Raw genomic sequence first — 25,463 nt, forward strand, 5'->3', positions numbered from 1 at the left:
GGAGAATTCTTTATCTGGTTAAAAATCAACAAGGAAGCTATCTTGACAGATAAAAATGTCTTCCTCTGTGCCACATACATTCCCCCCTCAGAGTCACCCTACTTCAACGAAGAGAGCTTCTCCATTCTAGAGGGAGAGATTAGTCACTTTCAGGCCCAAGGCAACGTACTGGTCTGTGGAGACCTGAATGCTAGAATAGCAGAAGAACAAGACACTATTAACAGTCATGGGGATAAACACCTACCAGGAAGCAATAACCTTTCCCTCCCCACATACCCCCACAGAAACAACTATGACAAAGTGAAAAACAAAAATGGATTACAGCTCCTGAGGCTCTGTCGAACACTGGGTCTGTACATAGTCAATGGCAGGCTGAGAGGAGACTCTTTTGGTAGGTACACCTACAGCTCATCCCTTGGCAGCAGCACTGTAGACTACTTCCTCACCGACCTAAACCCAGAGTCTCTCAGAGCCTTCACAGTCAGCCCACTAACACCTCTCTCAGACCACAGTAAAATCACAGTGTATCTGAGAAGAGCAGAACCCAACCATGAAGCATCATGGCCCAATAAATTACATGGTACTAAACAAGCCTATAGATGGAGTGCAAACAGTACAGACATCTACCAAAAAGCAATTAGTAGCCAAAAAATACAATCTCTCCTGGACAACTTTTTAGCCTTAACATTCTCCTTCAGCAATGAAGGTGTAAATTTGGCCGTTAGGAACATAAACTTTATATTTGACAAATTAGTCTCCTTGGCTAATCTAAAGAAGCATAAGAGCAAACCAAAAATAACAGATAATGAAAAATGGTTTGATAATGATTGCAAAAATCTAAGAAAGTCATTGAGAAATATATCTAATCAAAAACACAGAGAACCAGACAACAAAAATATACGCCTTCAATATGGGGAAACACTGAAGCAATACAAACGCACCCTAAGAACAAAAAAGGAACAGCACATTAGAAATCAGCTGGATGGAATTGAGGAATCCATAGAATCAAACCACTTCTGGGAGAATTGGAATAAATTAAACAAACCTCATCATGAGGAGTTGGCTATCCAAAATGGGGATATGTGGAGAAATCACTTTGCAAACCTCTACAGCAATATAACAAAGAGCCCAGAACAAAAAGATATACAAGATAAATTACAAATCCTTGAATTAGCATTCAAAGACTATCAGAATCCTGTGGATACCCAAATTACAGAAGAAGAATTATTGGAAAAAATATGCAATCTCCAACCCAAAAAGGCCTGTGGTGCTGATGGGATTTTAAATGAAATGATCAAATATACAGACCACAAATTCAAATTGGCTATACTCAAACTCTTCAACATTATCCTCACTGCAGGTATTTTCCCCGATATTTGGAACCAGGGATTGATCACACCAATCTATAAAAATGGAGACAAATTTGACCCAAATAATTACAGAGGAATATGCGTTAACAGCAACTTGGGCAAAATTCTCTGCAGTATTATAAATAGCAGACTACATCATTTCCTTGACGAACACAACGTCCTGAGCAGAAGCCAGATTGGATTTCTAAAAAATTATCGTACAACAGACCACATTTACACCCTCCACACTCTAATTGATAAACAAGTTAACCAAAACAAAGGCAAAATCTACTCGTGTTTTGTAGATTTCAAGAAAGCATTTGATTCAATTTGGCACGAAGGTCTTTTTTATAAACTAATAGAAAGTGGTATTGGAGGGAAAACATATGATTTTATTAAATCAATGTACACTAAAAACAAATGTGCGGTTAAAATTGGCAACAAGCAAACAGACTTCTTCTCTCAGGGGCGGGGAGTGAAACAGGGCTGCCCAATAAGTCCAACATTATTTAACATCTACATTAATGAATTGGCAAAAACATTAGAAGAATCGGCAGCACCTGGTATCACCCTACACAACACTGAAATCAAGTGTCTGCTGTACGCAGATGACCTGGTGCTGCTGTCTCCCACTAAAGAGGGGTTACAGCAACACCTAGATCATCTTCACAGGTTCTGTCAGACTTGGGCTCTGACCGTTAACCTAAAAAAAACAAATATAATGATATTCCAAAAAAGGTCCGGAAATAAGGATGACAAATATAAATTCTATTTGGACACAGTTCTATTAGAACACACCAAAAACTACACATATCTAGGACTAAATATCAGCAACACAGGTAGCTTTCACATGGCTGTGAATGAGCTGAGAGACAAAGCAAGAAGAGCATTCTATGCCATTAAAAGGAACATCAAAATTGAAATTCCAATTAGAATCTGGCTCAAAATTTTTCAATCAGTTATAGAACCAATGGCTCTATATGGCAGTGAAGTATGGGGTCCGCTGTCTAATAATGAATTTACTAAATGGGACAAACATCCAATTGAAGTATTGCATGCAGAGTTTTGCAAGACTGTATTGCAAGTACAAAGAAAAACTCCAAATAACGCATGTAGGGCAGAATTGGGCCAATATCCCCTCCTCATTCGAATAGAAAAAAGAGCCATCAAATTTTACAACCATCTAAAAACAAGTGACCCTAAAACATTCCATCACACAGCTCTACAATGTCAAGAGATGAAACCAGAGAAGAGTCCCCTCAGCCAGCTGGTTCTGAGGCTCAGTTCACCAACCCAAACCAACCCCATAGAGCCTCGGGACAGCCCTCAGAAAATCTGGCCCAACCAAATCATCACAAAACAAAAAGAAAAATATATAACCTATTGGAAAGACACCACAACAAATCAAAGTAAACTTCAATGCTATTTGGCTCTAAACAGACAGTACATGGTGGCAGACTATCTGACCACTGTGACTGATAGAAAACTGAGGAAAACATTGACTAGGTACAGACTCAGTGAGCACAGTCTGGCTATAGAGACCGGTCGTCACAGACAAACCTGGCTGCCCAGGGAGGACAGGCTGTGCTCACTCTGCTCCAGGGGAGAGGTAGAGACAGAAGTGCATTTCCTACTACACTGTGACAAATACTCAGACCTAAGAGCATATTTCTTTCCCAAAATTATAATTCAATACAAAGAATTTGAAACTATAAAAGATGAAGAAAAATTCAAATATTTATTGGGTGAAAAGCCAAAATGTGCAGTTTTGGCAGCCAAATATGTGTCCTCCTGCCACAGCCTGAGGGACAGCCAGTGAAAAAATGCAAAGTAATGTTGATAATATTTCCCATTTAGCTTAGTTTTGTTTTGTCTTTCGTACCAGGTCATGTGTCTTCTCAGTCATGTTGACACTGGTCTACTACTGTTGCTTTAATGTATTGTTGTTCTGATTAATATTGTTGTTGTAGCTGTTATTAATGGTAATCCCATGTCCACTACTACTATTATTATTGCTGTTAATCCCACCATTTATTTATATATAAATATATATATATTTTGTGTATATATATACATATATATTTTATTTAAAGTTTTCGATATGTATACTTTGACAATGTAAGTAATAATAACTTGCCATGTCAATAAAGTCAATTGAATTGAATTGAATTGAATTGAGAGAGAGAGAGAGAGAGAGAGAGAGAGAGAGAGAGAGAGCGAGAGAGATGACGAGAGAGGCAGAGAGAGTGAGAGAGCAAGAGAACCAGAGAGAGAGAGAGAGAGAGAGAGAGAGAGAGAGAGAGAGAGAGAGAGAGAGAGAGAGAGAGAGAGAGAGAGAGAGAGAGATGGATGACGAGAGAGGCAGAGAGAGTGAGAGAGCAAGAGAACCAGAGAGAGAGAGAGAGAGAGAGAGAGAGAGAGAGAGAGAGAGAGAGAGAGAGAGAGAGAGAGAGAGAGAGAGAGAGAGAGAGAGAGAGAGAGAGAGAGAGAGAGACTGAGCAGTCTTCATCCTAAACAGACCTTGTCCAGATGTGATGTATTATTAATGTCTATTACAGACTCACATTGACAAATCTTCCACTCCCAAACATGACATTGATAATAAATCACAAGGTTGTGAGCAGGTGCAACAGCAATAAATAAGTGATTTATGCTTTGTCATTGTTATGACTTGGGTTATGGTCTCAGGATGGCTGTTGTAGTCCAAATGTTATGTTGCTACTAGCAAACCATAAGAACCTATGAATAGCCGAGATGACCAGGAAATCCAACAACCCAACAACTTCAAGCTGTCTCTCTCACCCCTGCTTGAGTGGAACACAACCCCTATAGTGTTCCATCTAAATCCAAGTACTTATGCTAGTACTATTACTCTAGCACGACCTGCTGTGTCCCCAGACACACAGCTGGCCTGACAAGGCCACTGAATCCTCAGAGCTCTGTTCAAGCCTTCACAGTCGTTCACAGCTCTACGTTTTAACATGCCTTATTTAGTGCCTTCCAGTCACTTACGACGCGAATAAGTGCAATTGCTAATGTGTGCATGTGGCAGCTTGGAGGACATATGACCAGAACTCCCAGGAAATGGGGGAGGTTGGTACTGCAGGAAGAAGCAGGAGCGTGCACGTCACCAGCCCACTCAGTGACGTCCGCAAGAGATACATACACTGCCTGTCTGCCGGCCTCAAGGGCACCTTTGAAGAGACAGCTGAGAGAGAGAGAGAGAGAGAGAGAGAGAGAGAGAGAGAGAGAGAGAGAGAGAGAGAGAGAGAGAGAGAGAGAGAGAGAGAGAGAGAGAGAGAGAGAGAGAGAGAGAGAGAGAGAGAGAGAGAGAGAGAGAGAGAGAGAGAGAGAGAGTGGCACACAGCAGAGAGAGAAGAGAGAAGCATGGACATATGAAGATATATTTCTTCAAACAGCTAGCAGGTAGAGCAAGTGAACTGTGGGGAGGCTAGCAATTGCAGCACTTCAATGATACTGCCCCCTACAAAGTGCCATTGGATGCTGTGTTTTTGTCCATCTTGCTCAACGGGTCTACACTTTGATTGGTTTATCAGCATTGACTGTCAGCAACATACTGTAACATTGGATAGGCCTGCAAATGTTTGAAGGATCCGGTAGTTTGTTGTGCCATATGCTCTACATTTGAGTCACCTCTCACACAGACACACACAGACACACACAGACACACACACACACACACACACACACACACACACACACACACACACACACACACACACACACACACACACACACACACACACACACACACACACACACACACACATAGGATCACAGACATGAAAGCACTTCTTTTAAAAGAAAAGCATTTTATGCCATAAAAATAAATGACTTTTAATCTGTATAAAACATAATCCAGCTCCTTCTTCTCTTGACATAAATACTATCATTCCAAGCTGTCTTCTTATATTTAGTGGGGAAATGGGCAGAATCAAAAGCGATACAACTACTATCCATGTCTCTGACCATAGGACCAGTAACAATACCCGGATAATGTTACATGGCAACGGAAGTGGAGCCGATATTGGGTGAAGGTTGTTCAATGTAACAGCAATATTTAGACTTAGGGTTACCACCCATTCGATAAAATACGGAACGGTTCCATATTTCACTGAAAGAATAAACGTTTTGTTTTCGAAATTATAGTTTCCAGATTTGACCATATTAATGGCCTACGGCTTGTATTTCGGTGTGTTTATTATATTATAATTAAGTCTATGATTTGATATTTGATAGAGCAGTCTGACTTAGCGGTGGTAGTCAGCAGCAAGCCTGTAAGCATTGATTCAAACAGCACTTTACTGCGTTTGCCAGCAGCTCTTCGCTTGAAGCACAGCGCTGTTTATGACTTCAAGCCTATCAACTCCCGAGATTAGCCTGGCAATACTATAGTGCCTATAAGAACATCCAATAGTCAAAGGTATATGAAATACAAATGGTATAGAGAGAAATAGTTGATAATTCCTATAATAACTACAACCTAAAACGTCTTAACTGGGAATATTGAAGACTCATGTTAAAAGGAACCACCAGCTTTCATACATTCTCATGTTCTGAACAAGGAACTTAAACGTTAGCTTTCTTACATGGCACATATTGCACTTTTACTTTCTTCTCCAACACTGTGTTTTTGCATTATTTAAACCAAATTGAACATGTTTCATTATTTATTTGAGACTAAATTGATTTTATTTATGTTTATATTAAGATAAAATGAAAGTGTTCATTGTTCATTCAGTATTGTTGTAATTGTCATTACAAATATATATAAAAATCGTCCGATTAATCGGTATCAGCTTTTTTTGGTCCTCCAATAATCGGTTGGAGAATTGACGAAAGGGAGGAGGGGTCACAAAACATTAGAGTGGAGTAAATAGTGTGAGGAGGCGTTTGTCAAGCTAATTAAAAGTACCTTTTACATTTTAGACAAAAAACGATTAATGAGTGGGGGGAGGACAGTGGCATACCTGTGAACAGAAGTTATCATGTTTTGTTTTGTCTATAACTTAAAACCTTTTGTTCACCTGGTAAAGTAACGTTAGACAGAAAGAGAAAGCGTATAGTAGTGATTGTAGAGGGAAACAAGTGTTAGAGTAGAAGAGAAATGTACTGGGTAATGGTGATTGAGAGGGCTTCTGAGTTAAAGGAAACAGAGATGTAGATTAATTGGAAAGTAAAAGGGTTTAAGATTTAGCAAAGTGAAAACTAATAAAAAAATGTATTTTCTATTTTAGGAGAGGATGGGCTGTCCCTATCTCTCTCTTTGAAATGTTTCCCAATTGGGAGAACAGTTAGTGAAATTCTGCAGTTTTGTAATGTATAAACATACACGATCCGGCCGTAGAGGGAGCTCCCAAATAAGTAAGGCCTGACCATTGGTTTGTTTGTTTTTGTCTACGTTTTACCAAACACACCAGCACACATGGGCACACAACCCACCGGTTATTAATATTTTGTAGTGGTGTTAATACCATGTTTTATTTATTGTGTGGGGTCTTTTTTAATTTGGTTGTAAACTGGGTACGCAGAATGATGGAACTATTTCAAATGGTTTTAAATGGTTTCGGAAGTACAGGGAAAGAAAATACTTAACAGGGCTGACTGACCTCTGACCTCTGTTCTGACTTCCTGGTGAGACCTGATCACCCTCACTAGAAAGACTGGAGACATTGGGTGAGTTTAAAATGGGCTATGTAAACACTATAGTTAGGAAGAAGTTAATAATCTAGCAATATTCCTATGTGTGATTCAGAACACGAAGGAGAGAGAGAGAGCGCTGCCCCTGAATGAGGGACACCTGTCTCTAGTCTATTTTACCATTACCTCATGGGATATAATTATTTCCTTAATGGAGTTATCAAGAGTTGTAATGCTAATTCGATTTTTTCTTCGAATTCATTTATTTTTAATTTAACAGGCAGTGTTGTTTTTTTAATTACCGGTCCCCTGTGGCCCTTTGGTAAATATGCAAATTAGTTTTCTTCACATGCCTGCCTATAAAAGGAATAAATATATTTTGGTAATGGTTGAAAGTTACTCCAAATGGATTGAAGTTTTTCCCACCTCAAGTGATATATGTGTAGTTTTTTCCACACCTCTAGTTTTATATGAAGAAGTGTATTGCTGCTGTTGTGTTGTTTGTTTGTTTTTGTCTTGCTTCAATAACAAATCTCACCAGATTGGGTCTGCTGGATTGTTGGGATTTCTTCCGAAAGGTTAGCTCTCTAACTCCCTGAGCCGGCAAATTTGCAGTGAGATCACCAAGATGATAGGGGAGTAAAAGCCAATTTAGGGAAACCATTTTTAAACTGTGTATTGTTATTCTCTTTGACATTTGTTTTAGAAATCTGTATTAAGAATATTGGTAGTAGTCATAATTTGTCACACAGTAAATCATTTGTCTGGATTTCCTGAATCAGAAATGCCTTAAACTAAACTGTTGTTCTGGTCTGTCCTCTTTGTCCTGGTCTGGTGAAGGTGACCACAGATGGTGTCTAGATGCATGGAAGGGATAATTTGACCAAAAACAGTGTGAACCTCATCCCCCTTTACCAGCTCAAGTAATGGCAAAAATGGTGTTCAATACGGGCCTGTTCTGCACCACTTCTACCGTGAGACCTGAGTCCGAGCCAGCAACCTGTACACAGCATCCAGTAGAAGATATCAACTGCCTTTTCTCTCATGCCATTTCTCTCAGGAGTGCGACATGAGTCCACATGGAGTGAGCATGGAGAGAGATCCCGTCCAAACTTCTCTCATGTTATTGGTGTACTGGTAGGAAAACGGACAAGACATAATGGACTGTAAACGACAGTGGCGGCATAGGTGAAAGACATTATCAAAGGCCATCCACTTTGAACATGTGGCATTGGAAGGACGAACTGAAACACTATCTGAAGAAGAACGTGAAGAAATGCCAGAAGGATGAGTGCCGGGAGGGAGGGGGTGGTCAACCGTGCCCGTAATTGATTTAGGCTTATCCAACATTGTTTATTTGGGGTATCAGGTTGATTGTGGAGGGCTACATACTGCGAAATGTATAGTAATTTAGACTAAGAATCCAATGAGATACCAATCTGTCATTACCATAAGTGATAAGAATAGTTAATCCTGGAAATATAAGATGAATATACTGTTTGTAAATTTACATTCTAACCGTGTCGATGTGTGCTAAGTTGAGGGTCTTGAGTTTAAGTGATAGACTCAACATAAAGCACTGAACACTGTCATTCTAAATGTGGGTTGTATAAAATTGATAGTAGGGGTTTTGTTTTACCATGTTATCAGAATTATAATTTTTAATTCATATGTATTTTCCCCTCATGGTAATGCTTGTTTGATGAAAATGCTTGCAAGTCATTTTGTATTAGGTTGAGACTTAGCCTCAAAAGGGAGGACATGTTGTGGAAAATTACAAAATTAGTCATGCTATCCCGTGTTTCACTGTTTAAAGAATTGTTTCTTGTTATATGCTAGTGTTGTTTTTCTAACCTGATACAAACTTGTCTTTGTGTGACTTAGTCATAAGACTGGGCGTACAGCTAAGATCTGTTTAGGAGCGACCGCAGCATGTGAGATATCCTGTGGTTTTACTATCTGCTGGAAATCAGCCATATGGAAAGTTGGAGCACATTATAGTGTGAACTGTAACAAAACGCAGTTATACGGTTGAGCCCTTGTGATATCAACCTTGGGCTATCTTAATCTGCACAGACAAACCAATCACCTTTTACACTATGTTGCGCCCCTTTTTCCACACATCTGCTAAACTGACACGTAGACAAAAGAGGTTGTACTTTTTCTATAAAAGCTGAGATCCAACTATGTTCATTGAGCTTTCAACTCTGAACTATTCTTAGTAATGGTTGAATACTTAATTTTTGCAAATCTTATAATAAAATTGTTGTTTGAAAGAATCTAACCACAGAAGTCCAAGGGCTGTTCAGGAGAACTAACGGTAATAACCTCATTACTGACAATGAGTTACTACTGGCTGATAAGGATGTACAAAACTCTAAACTGATAACACTTGTAATAGGTGGCGCAACTTTCACTGGGGATGGGAAGGTCATGTCCCCCACCACCTACATTCTGAAATTGCATTTTTGTACCCCCAGGTTTTATCATTGCAATGTGATAAAAAAAGTGGCAACGGTGTGCTTTAGGACCATGCGAGCGATCGGATAGGCTGTTTGGAGTGATCAGCTGGCTGGATTTAGGTCCGCTCGGACACCACAGAGCGGGCTGACAGGCTGTGTGAAGGCAAATCTTCTGAAAGACTGGATGGAACAGCACGGGAGAGTTGAGCATAGTTCAATGTGCATGTGTTGCACTCTTATACCGAGTTGTAAAAGCAAGCAGAGCAAAAACTGGCTACTCTTTAGTTGACTAATGTAGCTGGCAAGGTACAGTAACTGCTGTTTAACTTAACAGAAAAAAACGAAACTAGTTTTTATTCGCAGTGCTGAGCTAGTATTGTAACTGACATGTAATGTTAGCTAATGTTTTATCCCCTCTCGACTGAGGTGAATGAATAAACTAGCTATGTTAGCTAGTGGCTGATGTTACACCAGCCAGGTCAGTTCTAGCCTCTAGTTATCAATCAGATAGTAATAATAGCCACCTCATATCGCTAACGAACAGCTATTGTTTGTATGGAAATGTTTTGTAGCCTTTTTTTGTCCTGTTTTGGAAGTAAATACATTTGGCTAGCTTTCCCCAGTTGATGTACCGTTAGAGGAAGAGCTGGCCAAAGGTTGGCTAACGTTAGCTATGATTTTTGCCTCAATCTCACTAGACCTGAATCCAACGATGAAACTGTCAGTCAAACAATTTAATGTGAGATTTATTAGTCAGTATGGCAATGTAACGTTATTGATCTGTCAGTTTCCCTAGCTAATTCCCTACTTTTCACACTGACACAGTAATAAACAGCTCTAACATTACAGGCTTCACTGTCATGGTGCACAGCAGAGGTCTGCGTGGACCGATTTCTTCATCCCGCTCCCGCTGGCTTTCTGTCTGACTCACCTGCTACCCCAAGAACTGGTCCCAAACCCAACCGCAATCCCACAATGTTATTTTAGGCATATGTGACGCAGCTCACTTGCCAGCTAAGGTCCTAGCAATTTTGCACCCTATAGGCAATATCAAAAGCACATAAATAACTTACGAAATAAGTTAAATTACCAGAGATTCTCACATCAGCCTTATACTGTATTACTGGGCTATATCAGTCAATATGCTAGATGTAGTTTGAAGGGAGCAGAGTACTTACATTTCCTTGGAAAGATAACTTCCCTGTGCTTCTCCGCCCTTGCATAGGCTATAGGCTACTCTATTTAATTGACACGCACACCTGATTTCGCAGGTATGGCTACTGAACTGGAAGCAGCAAGAATGATGACAGCAACACTTGCAACATTTTGCATAGGACTATAGAATAAAGCCTACCTTTCAGGAGGAAGATTTGCAAGCAGAGACAAATAAATGGGTAATCAATACTTACTGCGTGCAAGTAAAAAGAGCTCTACAGCACTATTAGTCCTATGAGATTAACTGTATGGAGGATTTTCTGTTTTTGTGTGTTAATGTATATTTGAGGTGTATGTGTGTTTTTTTGTGTGTTTTTTTCCAAACCTTTCCCTTGGGAATGAAAAAAATTAAAGGTGCGAACTGGGAAGAAAATTGTGTTGGGAGAGAGTCGAGTTATTGACTAGACTGGTGGGGGTCGGGCGTGCAGGCGGCTCAGGCTGGCTGGTCGGTTATGTCTGAAATGTTATAGAGAGAATGTCTTAATAAAGACAATCAAACGTGTTTGCCTTTTCTTAAGCATTGTTCATTGCTATTGGTTAAAGGTGCAACACAATATTTATTATTGAATTATCTTTGATCTAGTTCAGTCTTATTAATCACTTAAACATATTTAATAATGATATCTTACCTAGTTTGATGACTGTGGGTATTTTTGCTTACTTTTTGTTCTAAATGGAGATGGTATATTCGATTGTGTAAAAATACAGGAAATAAGAATTAGATGCCCCAAAAAATTGGAGACCCCCAGAACCCACGCCAGGTTATGTCGTCCCCACCCCACTTCTAAAACCAAGGTGGCGCCCTTGCTTGTAATGCCCCCTATCTTATGTTCAGAACCTTTGATTGTGCATTCATTGGAGTTTCACACATCTTTCACCCCCCTCAGTCATGCAAAATCAAAGTTTTCTGTGAAATACCATTTTGTTTAGGTACCAATACATCAGATAATGATAGGCTCACCATTTAGTCATTGAAATGCCATTTGATCCAATAGAAAAAAATACAAGATAGAAAACTAAAAACTGTTCTTTTTGAAGTCCTGGTTAGAAAGAATAGTAGATTGTAAATACCACTTTCCATACAGTATTGGACTATAATCTATAATACTATAATGTTCCACCCCAATGGTGGAACAAACTCCCTCACGACGCCAGGTCAGCGGAGTCAATCACCACCTTCCGGAGACACCTGAAACCCCACCTCTTTAAGGAATACCTAGGATAGGATAAAGTAATCCTTCTAACCCCCCCCCTTAAAAGAGTTAGATGCACTATTGTAAAGTGGTTGTTCCACTGGATATCATAAGGTGAATGCACCAATTTGTAAGTCGCTCTGGATAAGAGCGTCTGCTAAATGACTTAAATGTAAATGTAAATGTATAATTTCACATGCACCATTTACATTTTTTAAAATTGTATCTAACGGCAGGTTGTGAGCATGTTGAGAAATATGTCAGTTTTAAAGTTGAATTATCCTTATAAAGTACAAATCATCAGAAATAGGGGTATTGTAAAGCACTTGGCGATTGTAAAAACGTAGCACGGTGTGGTATGCCATTTCTGGCCCGTGCAACATTGTACAAGATCTCCCTTTCTACTAATACAATATTGCCTGTCTCTCTGCTTGAAATTCATCAGCTTACAGTGTATCAATGAAATTGAAATAATGACTGGAATATTGTTATATACAACCCAGGTATTTCAGCTGTGCATTGTACACTACACTATAATTGTACACTACAGATAGACTCTATTCACTTTGTCCTATTGAAGCACACTGGCAGAGGGAAAATGTTGATGTACTGTAGTATTTACAACCACATCCATATATGATTTGGTTTTACCTTCCAACATAAATTGAAGTCAAATTAATAGATGTATGAGGTAAAAATAAGATGCATGTTTCAAAATTGAGCTTTAAATGTAGTATGCTACAGTAGTGTAAATTGCGGGTCGTATGCTCATGGGGATGGCAATCGTACATCATCCACCTGTAATGTCATCTTGTATTGTATTTTCTTATGCTTATGTATTGTAGTGGTACCTTACGTGGCTCAGTTCACAAGAGCATGGCACTAGCAACACCAGATTTGTGGGTTTGATTCCCACTGGGGTCACATACCAAAATGTGTGGACTGTTGTCACTTTGGATAAAGGTGTCTGCTACGTAAATGGCATATATTACGGTAATACAGTACTGTATTGTCCAATGCAATTTTAGTAAAGCAGTGTGTATAGGTTTACCAAACATTTAAGTGATCATCAATTAAGTGCAATCGGATTAACTAATGGTAAGATGTATTTTAACAAAAGAGAAGAGAATCATATCAAAAGTAATGAGACCACTGCATTGTGAAAGGCAATTACTTTATATGAACATATATTGCAATGTGAAACATGTATTTTCTAGATGAAAAAGTGACTGATTTTGTGTGTTGTACTTAGTCAATTGAAAATGTGCTTAGAGTTTTGAAACAAGCCATTTTGAATTTCTGTTTTGAGTTTTGTATTAGGAGTTGTAAAAATGTGCCACATACTTGTGAAAATTGGACCAGTGATTGAAAAAAACTGTACTCAATAAACTGAAGCCAATTTAACTGTAACGGGCTTCCTCCTCCTCTTCATACGAAGAGGAGGAGTAGTGATTCGACCAAACTGCAGCGGGTTGTGAATACATAATGATTTAATAAACAAAACTGAAGAACACGACGAACACTAGAATAATTACAAAACAAATAAACGAATGTAGACAGACCTGGACCCGAACTTACATACAACGTGAAGAACGCATGAACCAGGAAACAGACTACATAAAACGAACAAACAAACAAAAACCGGAACAGTCCCGTGTGGCGTAACATACAGACACTGACACAGGAGACAATCACCCACAAACAAACAGTGAGAACAACCTACCTTAATATGACTCTCAATCAGAGGAAACGTCAAACACCTGCCTCTAATTGAGAGCCATACCAGGCAACCCAAAACCAACATAGAAACAGAAAACATAGACTGCCCACCCAAAACTCACGCCCTGACCATCAAACACATACAAAACAACAGAAAACAGGTCAGGAACGTGACATTAACAAGTTATACTACATACACTTGAAATACATTCATAGAAATTGCTTGACATTTTTAAATAGAAGAATTTGACATAAAGCACCATGTACGCAGTACAAATATTTAGAAACATTGCCAAGAATTAGCATCTTGTACAGAACGTGTACACTAAGAATGATGAAATCAGCTTTATTTTGATGCTGTTCACTAAGATGGTCGGAAACTCAGATGAAATCTACTTTTTTAGTGACAAAAATAAGTCGATTTTTGTCTAAGGTATAAGCCAAACAAAGTGGGGGAAAACCTTGCTGGCATCAAAAAGCTACATTTAGCTTAGAAGACAGCAGTACTGTAATTCTCTGATTCTTCAGTCAGGGCTATGCCCTCTCACACAAAACATTGTGGGATGATGTCATGTGTGTGAATGGGTGGAGGGACAGCGTAATGACAAAAACGCACAGATCAAGTACCTTTGACCAGGGCCCAGTATTTCTTTAACTTTATGGTTTGTCTTGCCACATGCTTAACTGAAACCTGTTTTGGACATCAGAAGCTCTGGTCCAGGACGTTTACGCACAGCTTGCTGGTGCTGAACCTTCTTGTAGAAGAAGGAGGCTCAGCATCAGCAAGCCGCACGTCAACGCCCTGGACCAGAGCTAGGACACCAGGGCCTATTTGGATGAAGAAGGACACTGCTGTCCGTCCACAGCTGCAGTGGCACATGGGTCAGACTCCATGGCCAAGACCCAGGATGATAATCTGAATGCTAATACACTGGAGAGGGATCAAAGTCTGTGCAGGGCTACAGGATTAAAGTACAACACTGTACATTTTGTTTAGCGATACATTACATTGGCATACATTAAAATGAGCTGTTACTGTAATCTGTTACTGCTTCCCGAAGTGTGTTTATGTTTTGTCGTGTGTAGCATTCTTTGCTGCCTGTAGGCCAATGCATATGTTGTTGTGCGTGTAAAGAGTTAAAGTAGTATAAAACTGTCTTAGGGTTAATCTACTGTTCTCCAGAAGCAATGGCTTGTGACCTATTTTCCCTATCTAGAACACCTCTCAGCGTGGGGTTTCTGACTAGCCTGGTGAGCTATATCCAAAACTCCTAATGAGAATGACATAAGTGCATAGAAGCCTGACATACTGTAGGAATGACTAACAAGAGAAAAAAGGTGACCAAAGATCGGTAGGCTACAATGCATGTCCTGAACAACAGTGGTGAAAATAGGGAGTGTGATGATGATGAATAGTGTTGGCCTAGCTCACACTGTTTGAGTGGTGTGCGCTCCAAGCAAAGCCATCTTTAAGAGCAGAGGACTGGAGGATTGCTGGGGGCAGCCAAAGTGATTTCATTGGATGAGGGGTCTGATCCCTGCAGATGGCAATGGTCACTATGGCAGCATCAGCACCAGGCCAGCAGCATCATAATGATGACAACAACACAGTGCTCAGATGAGCTCAGCTTGGCATAGAACACAACTTACATAGTACAGCGAATACAGTTTTGTTCAACTTCCATTCACTTTTCCCCAACAAAGTTGGCACATCTCAAAGACTCAAGAAAGACATCCAAGGGACAGAGACCCTATAGGCTTTGTAATACAAAATGGTAAGCAGGCGTTTGCCTTTGCTGGTGCAGAGTAAACAGGAGTGCACTTATCTCCTTTCCTGCATCCCAGGAATCAATGGCTGACACAGCAGGAGAGGCTCTCTCCTCTCTCTGTTCCCCTCTCTCCTCTCTCTTCTCTCTCCACTTTCCACTCTCCTCTCTCTTCTCTTCGCTCTTTCCTCTCTCTCTCCTCTCTCCACTCTCCACTCTCATCTCTCTTCTCTATTCTCTCCCATCTCCTCTCTCCCCTCTCTTCTCTCCTCTTTCCTTATTCCTCACTCTTCTCTCCTCTCTTCTCTCCTTTCTCCTCTCTGCTCTCCCCTCATTCCTTTCTCTCTCCTCTCTCTTCTCTGCCACCTGTCCTCTACTGTATCGCTCTCCTACCTCCTCCTATCTCTCAGAGTTAACATTGTACGCTTACATACAATGTTAACTCTGCCATTAAACTAAAGCCATTCAAATAGTGTGTCCTTGTGTTAACTTTGCCCTTTAACAGGTCATTAAAGAACATATTACTGCATACATGCTGAAGTCAAGCTGTTTGACATTGAGGTGTACAGATATTTCCAAAAAGGCTATCAGCAGCACCAACAAACACCAGCATCAAACACACATCCTTTAACCTTAGATAACCTTAAGAACCTGAAAAAAACTCCCAAACACAGAGCAGAGAACAGAGCATAGTTATACCTTTACAGAGTAAACAGAGCACAGGCATACCTTTAAAGAATAAAAGCGACTGTTGGGATCCAAGCCTCCAGCAGAATGCATGACCTTTCCTCTTGTAGTTAAGAGTGCTGCTGAGCCGAAGAGAGGAGGCTGAGCCGAGCTGAGCTCCGTAGCACCAGCGTGCCTCTGCTGCCGGGACAGGCACACACGCGGCTAAGCAATCTACCCTCTCAACATGCCAGGAACCGACTTACAAACGCACCACTCGCTGCCTCTGTTGATTCAGCCATTTATCCACCAATCCTGCATGAGATTACAGCAGTGACATCACTGGTGTCCAGCCTCTTATCTAAGAGGGAGCTAGCTGGTGCTAAGCCACTGTGTTTCCCTCTTTTGTATGGCTTTCAGTGTATAGCCTCTGTAGCAGCAGCTTGCCATCGCTGCAATGCTCCATACCACACCGCAGAGCACAGAGCATCGCCTTGCGCCTCCCCTGGGGCTGCTGGGAGAGTTCCCAGTATCTGCAGCATGACCTGTCAGCTCAGCCACTCTGGCCTGACCTTGCTCTCTCTCTCTCTCTCTCTCTCTCTCTCTCTCTCTCTCTCTCTCTCTCTCTCTCTCTCTCTCTCTCTCTCTCTCTCTCTCTCTCTCTCTCTCTCTCTCTCTCTCTCTCTCTCTCTCTCTCTCTCTCTCTCTCTCTCTCTCGATTGGAGCTCAGGTAAGCCATGGGGCAAAACAAAAGATGGAAAGCCATCTCACCAATGTAGCCAACTAAAACCCTTCTATTGTAGTCACACTGGGATTTTCTTTGATAGAGAGACCGGTGAACATTTTCAAGCACTTTAAAAGTAAATCAGAGGGCTAACTTACCACACTTCTGCGTCCAGGAGTTGACACCTGAAAAGACAATATTGTCATTATCAGCATTTTTTTAGGCAAGCAAGACCATGGTATGAAACCTAACACCTTCAAAAGCAACTTAGTAACCTGTGCAAGGCAGAAGCTGTCCTGCTTTCCTTAAGTTTTGCGTATGCGTCCCAAATGGCACCCTATTCCCTAATCCATATTGCAGAGCCCTGGTCAAAAGTAGTGCACTATAAAGTAATAGGGTGTAGGGTTGGTTGGTATCCAGATTTTATACCGTCACAACGTTTCTGTACCATACCGGGGTATAAGGTATTACCAGAAGTGCACACAAGGGGCGCTATAAAACGAATTAAACAAACATTTAGAAAACAGGGATCTTGATCCAGGAGGGGGTTGAATATCTCTGCTGTAACCACGAAGCTTGATCTTTGACATGTAACCACTTAGCTAGCAAGTTAGCCAACCAAATGCATAGCTGGAGCCCTGAGCTGGATATAATTTACTTGACACATCTTAGATTTCTTATAGTTATACTTAATTTATGGTTATAAGTAGTGGTGTAGCACGAACCCCCGCGGTATTGAAAATCATACCGTCGGTATTTCAAAATACCCCGGTATGAACAGTATATCGCCCAAGCCTAATAGGGTGTAATGTGGGATGCAGCCTGGTATTCAAAGAGGCTTTTGGACGCAAAGATCTCCACAAATGTATGCCATATGGTTCACCTGTGGTTCATCAATCAAATCCGTTTGAGCCACCGGGTCTTCTCAGCAGGATTGAGGACAGCGAGTGAATTACTATAGGCCAAATATTTGCCAAGGGGGAGCCCGGCATATAGATAGCTTGGAGCAACTACTGGACTAGAACATAATGAAAGAATATCCAATATATATGATGATGATGCCTCTGAATATGAGTCTTATATATATGAATGCAATGAATGCAGCGAAGCCGTGTGTGCATATTTCTTTACACTCCACTAACATGTTATGTAGAAAAGGATTATGGTCTCATTACAGGAAACCTTTGAAGACGCAGGCCCAGTGCAGTCAAAATGCTGTCTTTCCTGTGTTTTGTATCATATTGTACAGCTGATGAAACTAACACTGTAAAAGTGTGAAGGAATTTGATCAATGTTAGCTGCTGGTTGAAAATACAATCTACACAGGACCTTCTGATTAGCAGAGGTGCGTTCAGTTCACTTGAACGTTTGCTACTCTGCGGTACGGTTTGAACTGAACAACACGTTTCCCAAAAACGTTCTTGTACGTTCTAAAAAATGTAAAGCCTATTTAATTGACTTTGAGGTACGTTTGCTCCTGATTGTTGGGTATGGCGAGGTGTGGCTTGAAGCAATGAGTGATGTATTTAAAGGGAAATGGCCATGCTGACAGTGTTCCCCAACCCCCAACACCTCCCAGTTTTTCAACTGGTCGTTCAGTACAGCACCGTTTCCATTCAATGTAATGTTCCAGAATGTTAAAACATACTGAACGCAGCCCAGGTTTTGGATGGGTTGAGTTTTGGTTTGCCTGGTGACATCACTAGGCGGTATACTGTAAGTTAATATAGAACAATAACAAAGCTAGTTCAAAATCTTTCTGCCAATAACAGCTACTTTCAGATTACATATCCCTCCCCACTCAGACCAGACAGTCCTAGTTTTGAGAAATAGTTTTTGTTGTTGCTAAAAGGCTATTTTTGTTTATTTTTGACCATTGTAATGGAAAACTATTAAAGTACGGTATTTAAATGTAACCCAGAAATGATTTGATTTTGAGATATTTTTTTAAAGGCTGCATTGGACCTTTAAGTTGTCATTTCCATAAATTGTTTGTATGTTCCTTATAAGTGTTTTATGTCTCTCTTTTTGTTGTGGATTTTTCTGAAATTTATGTGAACAACAGACAATCAAGTATACATAATATAATCTAAATCAAATTACTGATGATTGAAGTGTGTGATAAGTGTGTGAGGTGATTTAAAATTAGCTCATCAAATCACATTTTGCGCACAGAGATGAATCAGGAAAATAGTGCTGTAGGCAGAAGAGATAACTCATCATTGCACATGGCTCTCAACAACCTAGATAGCATTCTGATTCACAACCACTCTAATTAAGGGGGTGTAACATAGGTACAAGACAGTATTAAGCACAGGATCAGAACAGATTCATCCACCTGTCAGTCACCACACCAGTCAATGCAGATAGAGGATTGTATTTTGGGGGTTATACAAAAAGCTGCTTTACTGTCAACAGCAAATGGATAATGAAAACAAATCTCTCTGGAAGTGATTATAGCAGCACAGATGCCGGTAGTGCATAAACATTTTTGTTTTTAATTTAATCTGGACTAGTTTGCAAAATGTTCATTGCATCCTTCCTTCCAAATCAAATCAAACATTATTTGTCACATGCTTTGTAAACAACAGGTGTAGACTACCATGGAGATGTTTACTTTTGGGCCCTTCCCAACAGTGCAGAGAGAAAGAAAATAGAGAAATAATATAAAAGTAAAACACGTAATAATAAAAGTAATAATAAATACACAATGAGTAGCGATAACTTGGCTATATACCAGTACCGAGTCGATGTGTAAGGTAAGTGAGGTAGATATGTAGATATAACTAGGAATAAAGTGACTAGTCAACAGGACAGATACTAAACAGAAGCAGCAGTGTATGTGATGAATCAAAAAAAGTTTGTGCAAAAAGGGTCAATGCAGATAGACCAGGTAGCTATTTGGTTAACTAATTAACTAACTACTTAGCAGTCTAATGGTTTGGGGTTAGAAGCTGTTCAGGGTCCTGTTGGTTCCAGGTGCATCGGTACCGTTTGCCGTGCGGTAGCAGAGCGGACAGTCTATGAAAAGGGTGGCTGGAGTCTTTGACAATTTTTAGGTCCGTCCTCTGACACAGCCTGGTATAGAGGTCCTGAATGGCAGGGCAGGGAGCTCGGCCTGTCCTGGGCCGTATGCACTGCCCTCTGTAGCGCCTTGCGGTCGGATGCTAAGCAATTCCACAAGCACTCGCAGACATGCTAAACTGAGGTTGACATCAGAGGCCCGTGCAGTTGCTGGATATTCCCTTAGGAAGCCCATCACCCACCAATGCAGCCAACCCAAATACTGTCCCAGTTCTATGCAGTGCAAGATATAAGCAATACGCTATATGCTACAAGCTATAACTTTGCCCACAAGCAATTATTGAATACAATGTTCAGCCTCGTTACAGACACCCATGGTCCTGTGATCCCTGGTGAAAATTAGTGCACTGTGAAGGGAATAGGCTGTCATTTGGGATGTACCCAACTTGTCTGATCACTTAACTCAAGGCTCTCTGATCGTTAGCAGGGCACTTGGCAGGCACCCTGAGACTATCCACAAATATATAATTAAGCAACCTCATAGATCAATCAGGCTTATGAGTTCATAGGTTGCACTAATGTGTCTGTGAATCGGTGAATGTCCGTGTAAACATCCAGTACAATCTATTTCCCTGGGTTCATATACAGTACTACATGACCTTGGTGCATGGGGTCACCACTGGTTTGACCAAATTAAAATCAAATGTCATCTGCCAGAGAAGAAGCACTTACTAACAATAATTAGGAAATTAATGAAATGTGTATAGGCCTGCAATGGTAAGCTACACTCTTCAGTCACAGAAAGTCCGCTTTTTTATTCAGATTCACTCATTTATTTATGAGCAATATGTTTATATTCATATTTTATAACCCAGTGGTATAATTGGTCCTGTTTGACTCACCAAATCCTTGTGCAAGGAATTTCCTCCTAGAAGAAAATGAAGAATTCTGTTCTATTATATTCTACATAACACGAGTCTACAGACTATTGACGAAAAGAGACCTCTATCTAAATGCACTGATATTATAATGAAAAAATGTGAAGCCTATAATAGAATGTCTTCGTAACATCAATCAAAGCTGTCCAAAATATTTCCTTGACCAAAATTGCATTTCACAGTTATGCATAGGTTAGAACGCTTGGTGTGTGAAAAGAATATGGCATATTTTATGCTACTGCAGGTGGTTGATATAACCACTGTAGCAGGTTTTAAAAATGATACCGGCTTTCCTGTTTATCTAATTGTATCAATGTCTGTGGTGATATCGGCTGTGACGCTGTGGTACATTCCACATGCTACTTGTCATCATCTAAATCACTTTCACCGCCAAAATTTCTGGATCATAAAAATGCACGCGGGATGTAGTCAATGTGCGCCACAAAGAAAATAACGTCCGCTGAGAGCAGTGCGATGGGGGGTGAGTGGCTCCTTACCGTTGGCAGTAGCGGCTCCATTTGAGCTCCTTGGTCCTTGATGTCCATGTTCTGTTGCGTGAACAATAATGGATCCGTGTGTATGGAATGGTGGTAGTCAACTGTTCTTTTCACTATTTCTGTCGGGTCTGAAAAGTGCGGTGCAGAAGAACCACGAATTGACAAGCTATGGTCACATGTTTAGCAGTCGTGAAGCCCTGCCAGATAATTATTCCTCACAGAGGCGCAGCTTATATTATATCCATGCTAACAAACCATGAGCATCCCTTCTGCTTTGTCGTGATGCGGCAGAATAGATTATCGGGGCCCTTCTCTCACCCATGATGTTGGTAGGCTACCTCTTGAACGGATGATGTTGGTAGGCTACCGTATCTCATTTAAGTTTTTTGTGATAACAAAATTACAATTCTAAAGAACAAAACAGATTCAACACAGGAGACAAACTTTACACAACTCTGACTCAAACTACAGTACTAGGCTAGAAACCAGAGCATATAATGTCATTTTAAATGTCCATGTCTTTCAAAAGTCAAGTTTATTTTAAGTGTATTCGTTTTATTTATTCAAATGTGTAATGGGTAGTGTATTAAGGATAGATGTGAATGCATGGCAGTAAATGTGTGGCTGAGAAAAAAGTCCATCTACACATAACATATTCTGCCCCCTCTTGGCTGGTCAAATGCAATGCTCAGGTCATAGGTCATGATAATGTCTCACTTTCCCTAGTCCCCTCCTCTAGACAGCAGCATGCCCTATTCCCACAACAACTGTTGCTTCTCCAAGCCCTTACAGACCATATACAGTCCAACTCTGAACATTTATCCATCTCACAACCAGCAGCTCCCCCTGTGCACTCGCTCACTCACCACAGAGATCAGGGCCCATCCTCATAAACTGTCTCAGATTAGGAGTGGATCAAAATGGATTAGGATCTCATGGACAGGCCTTGGAGGTTACCAAGATAGGACATCACACTACTCAGACTGGTCACACCTGACCATTACTAGGCAATGATCCCGTCATCCAAATTCAGAGTCCGACTTGGCCTTGGTTCGAAAGCATGCCAGCAGCTCTCCTTTGACTCTCAGCATCAAAGGGGGAGCCCACGTAGCCCTCCATTAGGTTTCAGCTGTGCTCCAGTCTAAACAACACATCTCTTATGCCCGGTGCCAGTCCCATGTCCTCACCATCCACCTCAAACATCATCACTCCTTTCCTCTGGGCACAATACCTGCTGCTATTCATCATATAAAATATATCAAGTCATAGAATCGTTCAGTCAACTGGCAGAATTGATGTTGTTTTGACTGATTCATCTGAACTATTGTTCATTCTCATAAAGCATAGTTTTGGGAAAGTATTTGATGCCCTCTGGTGTATACAAATGGAATGGCATCAATGAGACACAGCTATTGAAGCAGTATTTGCCTTTAGACCAGAATATTGGTCACTAATGATTGTGGAAAGTAATACTGCATTTGAGAATGCCTTGCATAGCTTAATAGTCTTCATATATCTAAATCATCATGACGTACAGTACCAGTCAAAAGTTTGGACACACCTACTCATTCCAGGGTTTTTCTTTATTTTTACTAATTTCTACTTTACTACTTTACTACTTTCTACATTGTAGAATAATAGTGAAGACATCGAAACTGTGAAATAACCCGTATGGAATCATGTAGTAACCAAAAAAGTGTTAAACAAATCAAAATATATTTGAGATTCTTCAAAGTAGCCACCCTTTGCCTTGATGACAGCGTTGCACACTCTTGGCATTCTCTCAACCAGCTTCATGAGTTAGTCACCTGGTATGCATTTCAATGAACAGGTGTGCCTTGTTAAAAGTTAATTTGTGGAATTTCTTTACTTCTTAATGCGTTTGAGCTAATCAATGTGTTGTGACAAGTAGGGGTGGTATACAGAAGATAGCCCTATTTGCTATAAGACCAAGTCCATTTTATGGCAAGAACAGCTCAAATAAGCAAAGAGAAACGACAGTCCATCATTACTTTGAGACATGAAATGTCAGTCAATCCGGGAATGTCAAGAACTTTGCAAGTTTCTTCAAGTGCAGTCGCAAAAATTATCAAGCGCTATGATGAAACTGGCTCTCTTGAGGACTGCCACAGGAAAGGAAGACCCAGAGTTACCTCTGCTGCAGAGGATAAGTTCAGTAGAGTTACCAACCTCAGAAATTGCAGCTAAAATAAATGCATCAAAATCTCACCATCAACTGAGTGAATCAGGTCTTCATGGACGAATTGCTGCAAAGAAACAACTACTAAAGGACACCAATAAGAAGAAGAGACTTGCTTGGGCCAAGAAACATGAGGAATGGACATTAGACCGGTGGAAATCTGTCCTTTGGTCTGATGAGTCCAAATGTGAGATTTTTGGTTCCAACCACCGTGTCTTTGTGAGACGCAGAGTAGGTGAACGGATGACCTCCGCATGTGTAATTCCCACCGTGAAGCATGGAGGAGGAGGTGTGATGGTGTGGGGGTGCTTTGCTGGTGACACTGTCTGTGATTTATTTATAATTCAAGGCACTCTTAACCAGCATGGCTACCACAGCATTCTGCAGGGATACACCATCCAATCTGGTTTGCACTTAGTGGGACTATAATTTGTTTTTCAACAGAACAATGACCCAACACACCTCCAGGCTGTGTAAGGGCTATTTGACCAAGAAGGAGAGTGATGGAGTGCTGCATCAGATGACCTGGCCTCCACAATCACCCGACTTCAACCCAATTGAGATGGTTTGGGATGAGTTGGACCGCAGAGTGAAGGAAAAGCAGCCAACAAGTGCTCAACTCATGTGGGAACTCCTTCAAGACTGTTGGAAAAGCCTTCCAGGTGAAGCTGGTTGAGAGAATGCCAAGAGTGTGCAAAGCTGTCATCAAGTCAAAGGGTGGCTACTTTGAAGAACCTCAAATATAAAATATATTTTGATATGTTTAACACTTTTTTGGTTACTACATGATTCCATATGTGTTATTTCATAGTGTTGATGTCTTCACTATTATTCTACAATGTAGAAAATAGTAAAAATAAAGAAAAACCATTGAATGAGTAGGTGTGTCCAAACTTTTGACTGGTACTGTACGTCATGATGATTTAGATATATGAAGACTATTTAGCTATGCAAGGCATTCTCAAATGCAGTATTACTTTCCACAATGTTGACTGGTAGTGAATGTTTGTATTGTCTACCTAAAAGACAATAAACAATAAAATACGCAATTTAACATGATAGCCACAAGATGTCAGTGGAACTGTATAGGCCTACAGGTCCTGAGTAACAGAGGGGGGCTCAGAACCCCCCAATGAGACATGAGCTCCCCTAAATGCAACAAAAGTCCAACTTTAGGGGGGTCTCTAATTTAATCATTCTCCAATTTGTTTAAAAGGCAATGTTGCACTGATACAGTGGTAAATATGAAAATTAAACCTTATTTCAAATGAAACGAACACCCCCAGCTCTATGTCATGGTTTAAACCAGTGACGTTTGGTTCAGGTTGTTTCAATTGCATTCATCTCACTGCCCCGCCTGTCTGCCTCTCTCTCTGTCTGTCTTGAGTTTTCGCTAGCAAACTTGCAACATTGTATCAATTGGGTGGGAGGGTGGGTCTTGCCATAGATCCGGCATTTACAAAATTACACTGATTGGCCCAAGGTGGGAGCTATAGTAATTAACTGAAATGTGTTAGTCACATGCAATATGTAAATTGTCCTGGGGGGGGGGGGGGGGGGGGGGCTCTGTATGGGGAATGACATGTTAAATGTTGTTGCCTTGTTTCAACTGGGCCCTCACAGTTTCCAGCTCAGGACAGACACAGCTATATTTTCGTCCCCTATTTCAGCCCCCTTTCAGGTGTCCCGAATTTTCTTTGTGCAAAAATGTATCAATTTGTCAGCAAGACGCATTCATTAATTCAGGCTACAAGAGTGTAGTTCTAATGACAATCACTGAATGTCATTACAAGTTTCGGTGTTTTGTAACAGATGTCTCTTTCCATTCATCCAATGGCTGATGTACTGCTTGGATGCTGGAATTATTTTGGATTAGACAAATGTATGCAGGTAGCCTACTTTTTGAAGTGATTTGTTAGACAATCAGATGAAAACATCATGACTGGTTGTGTTCATACCACAATAAAAGGTCAAACATGTTTACCATTAAAATACATGTCCTAACTATTAAGCCCATAAAATGATGTAATATGAACTCACGTGGAAAAA

At 40.5% G+C, this 25,463-nt stretch overlaps 1 protein-coding gene across 4 annotated transcripts in view; it reads right to left on the bottom strand.

Moving 5' to 3' along the window:
- LOC139546905 (sodium-driven chloride bicarbonate exchanger-like) overlaps positions 1 to 21,527 on the bottom strand; it is a 45,661-nt gene extending 24,134 nt beyond the window's left edge. For 2 of the 4 annotated variants that reach the window (XM_071355833.1, XM_071355835.1), the window contains exons 1-2: positions 21,215 to 21,527; positions 16,914 to 16,940 (exon numbers count right to left, since the gene is read on the bottom strand). In XM_071355833.1, the coding sequence (XP_071211934.1) occupies positions 16,914 to 16,940; positions 21,215 to 21,262 (75 nt within the window). In that variant the 5' untranslated portion in view covers positions 21,263 to 21,527. Of the gene's footprint in view, positions 1 to 16,094; positions 16,494 to 16,913; positions 16,941 to 20,681; positions 20,755 to 21,214 lie in introns of those variants that run through there. The other 2 variants (XM_071355836.1, XM_071355834.1) reach the window with 2 other exon arrangements.
- Between the last annotated feature and the right edge of the window lie 3,936 nt (positions 21,528 to 25,463).

Source organism: Salvelinus alpinus, chromosome 20 (genome assembly GCF_045679555.1).
Source record: "Salvelinus alpinus chromosome 20, SLU_Salpinus.1, whole genome shotgun sequence".
NCBI lineage: Eukaryota > Metazoa > Chordata > Actinopteri > Salmoniformes > Salmonidae > Salvelinus > Salvelinus alpinus.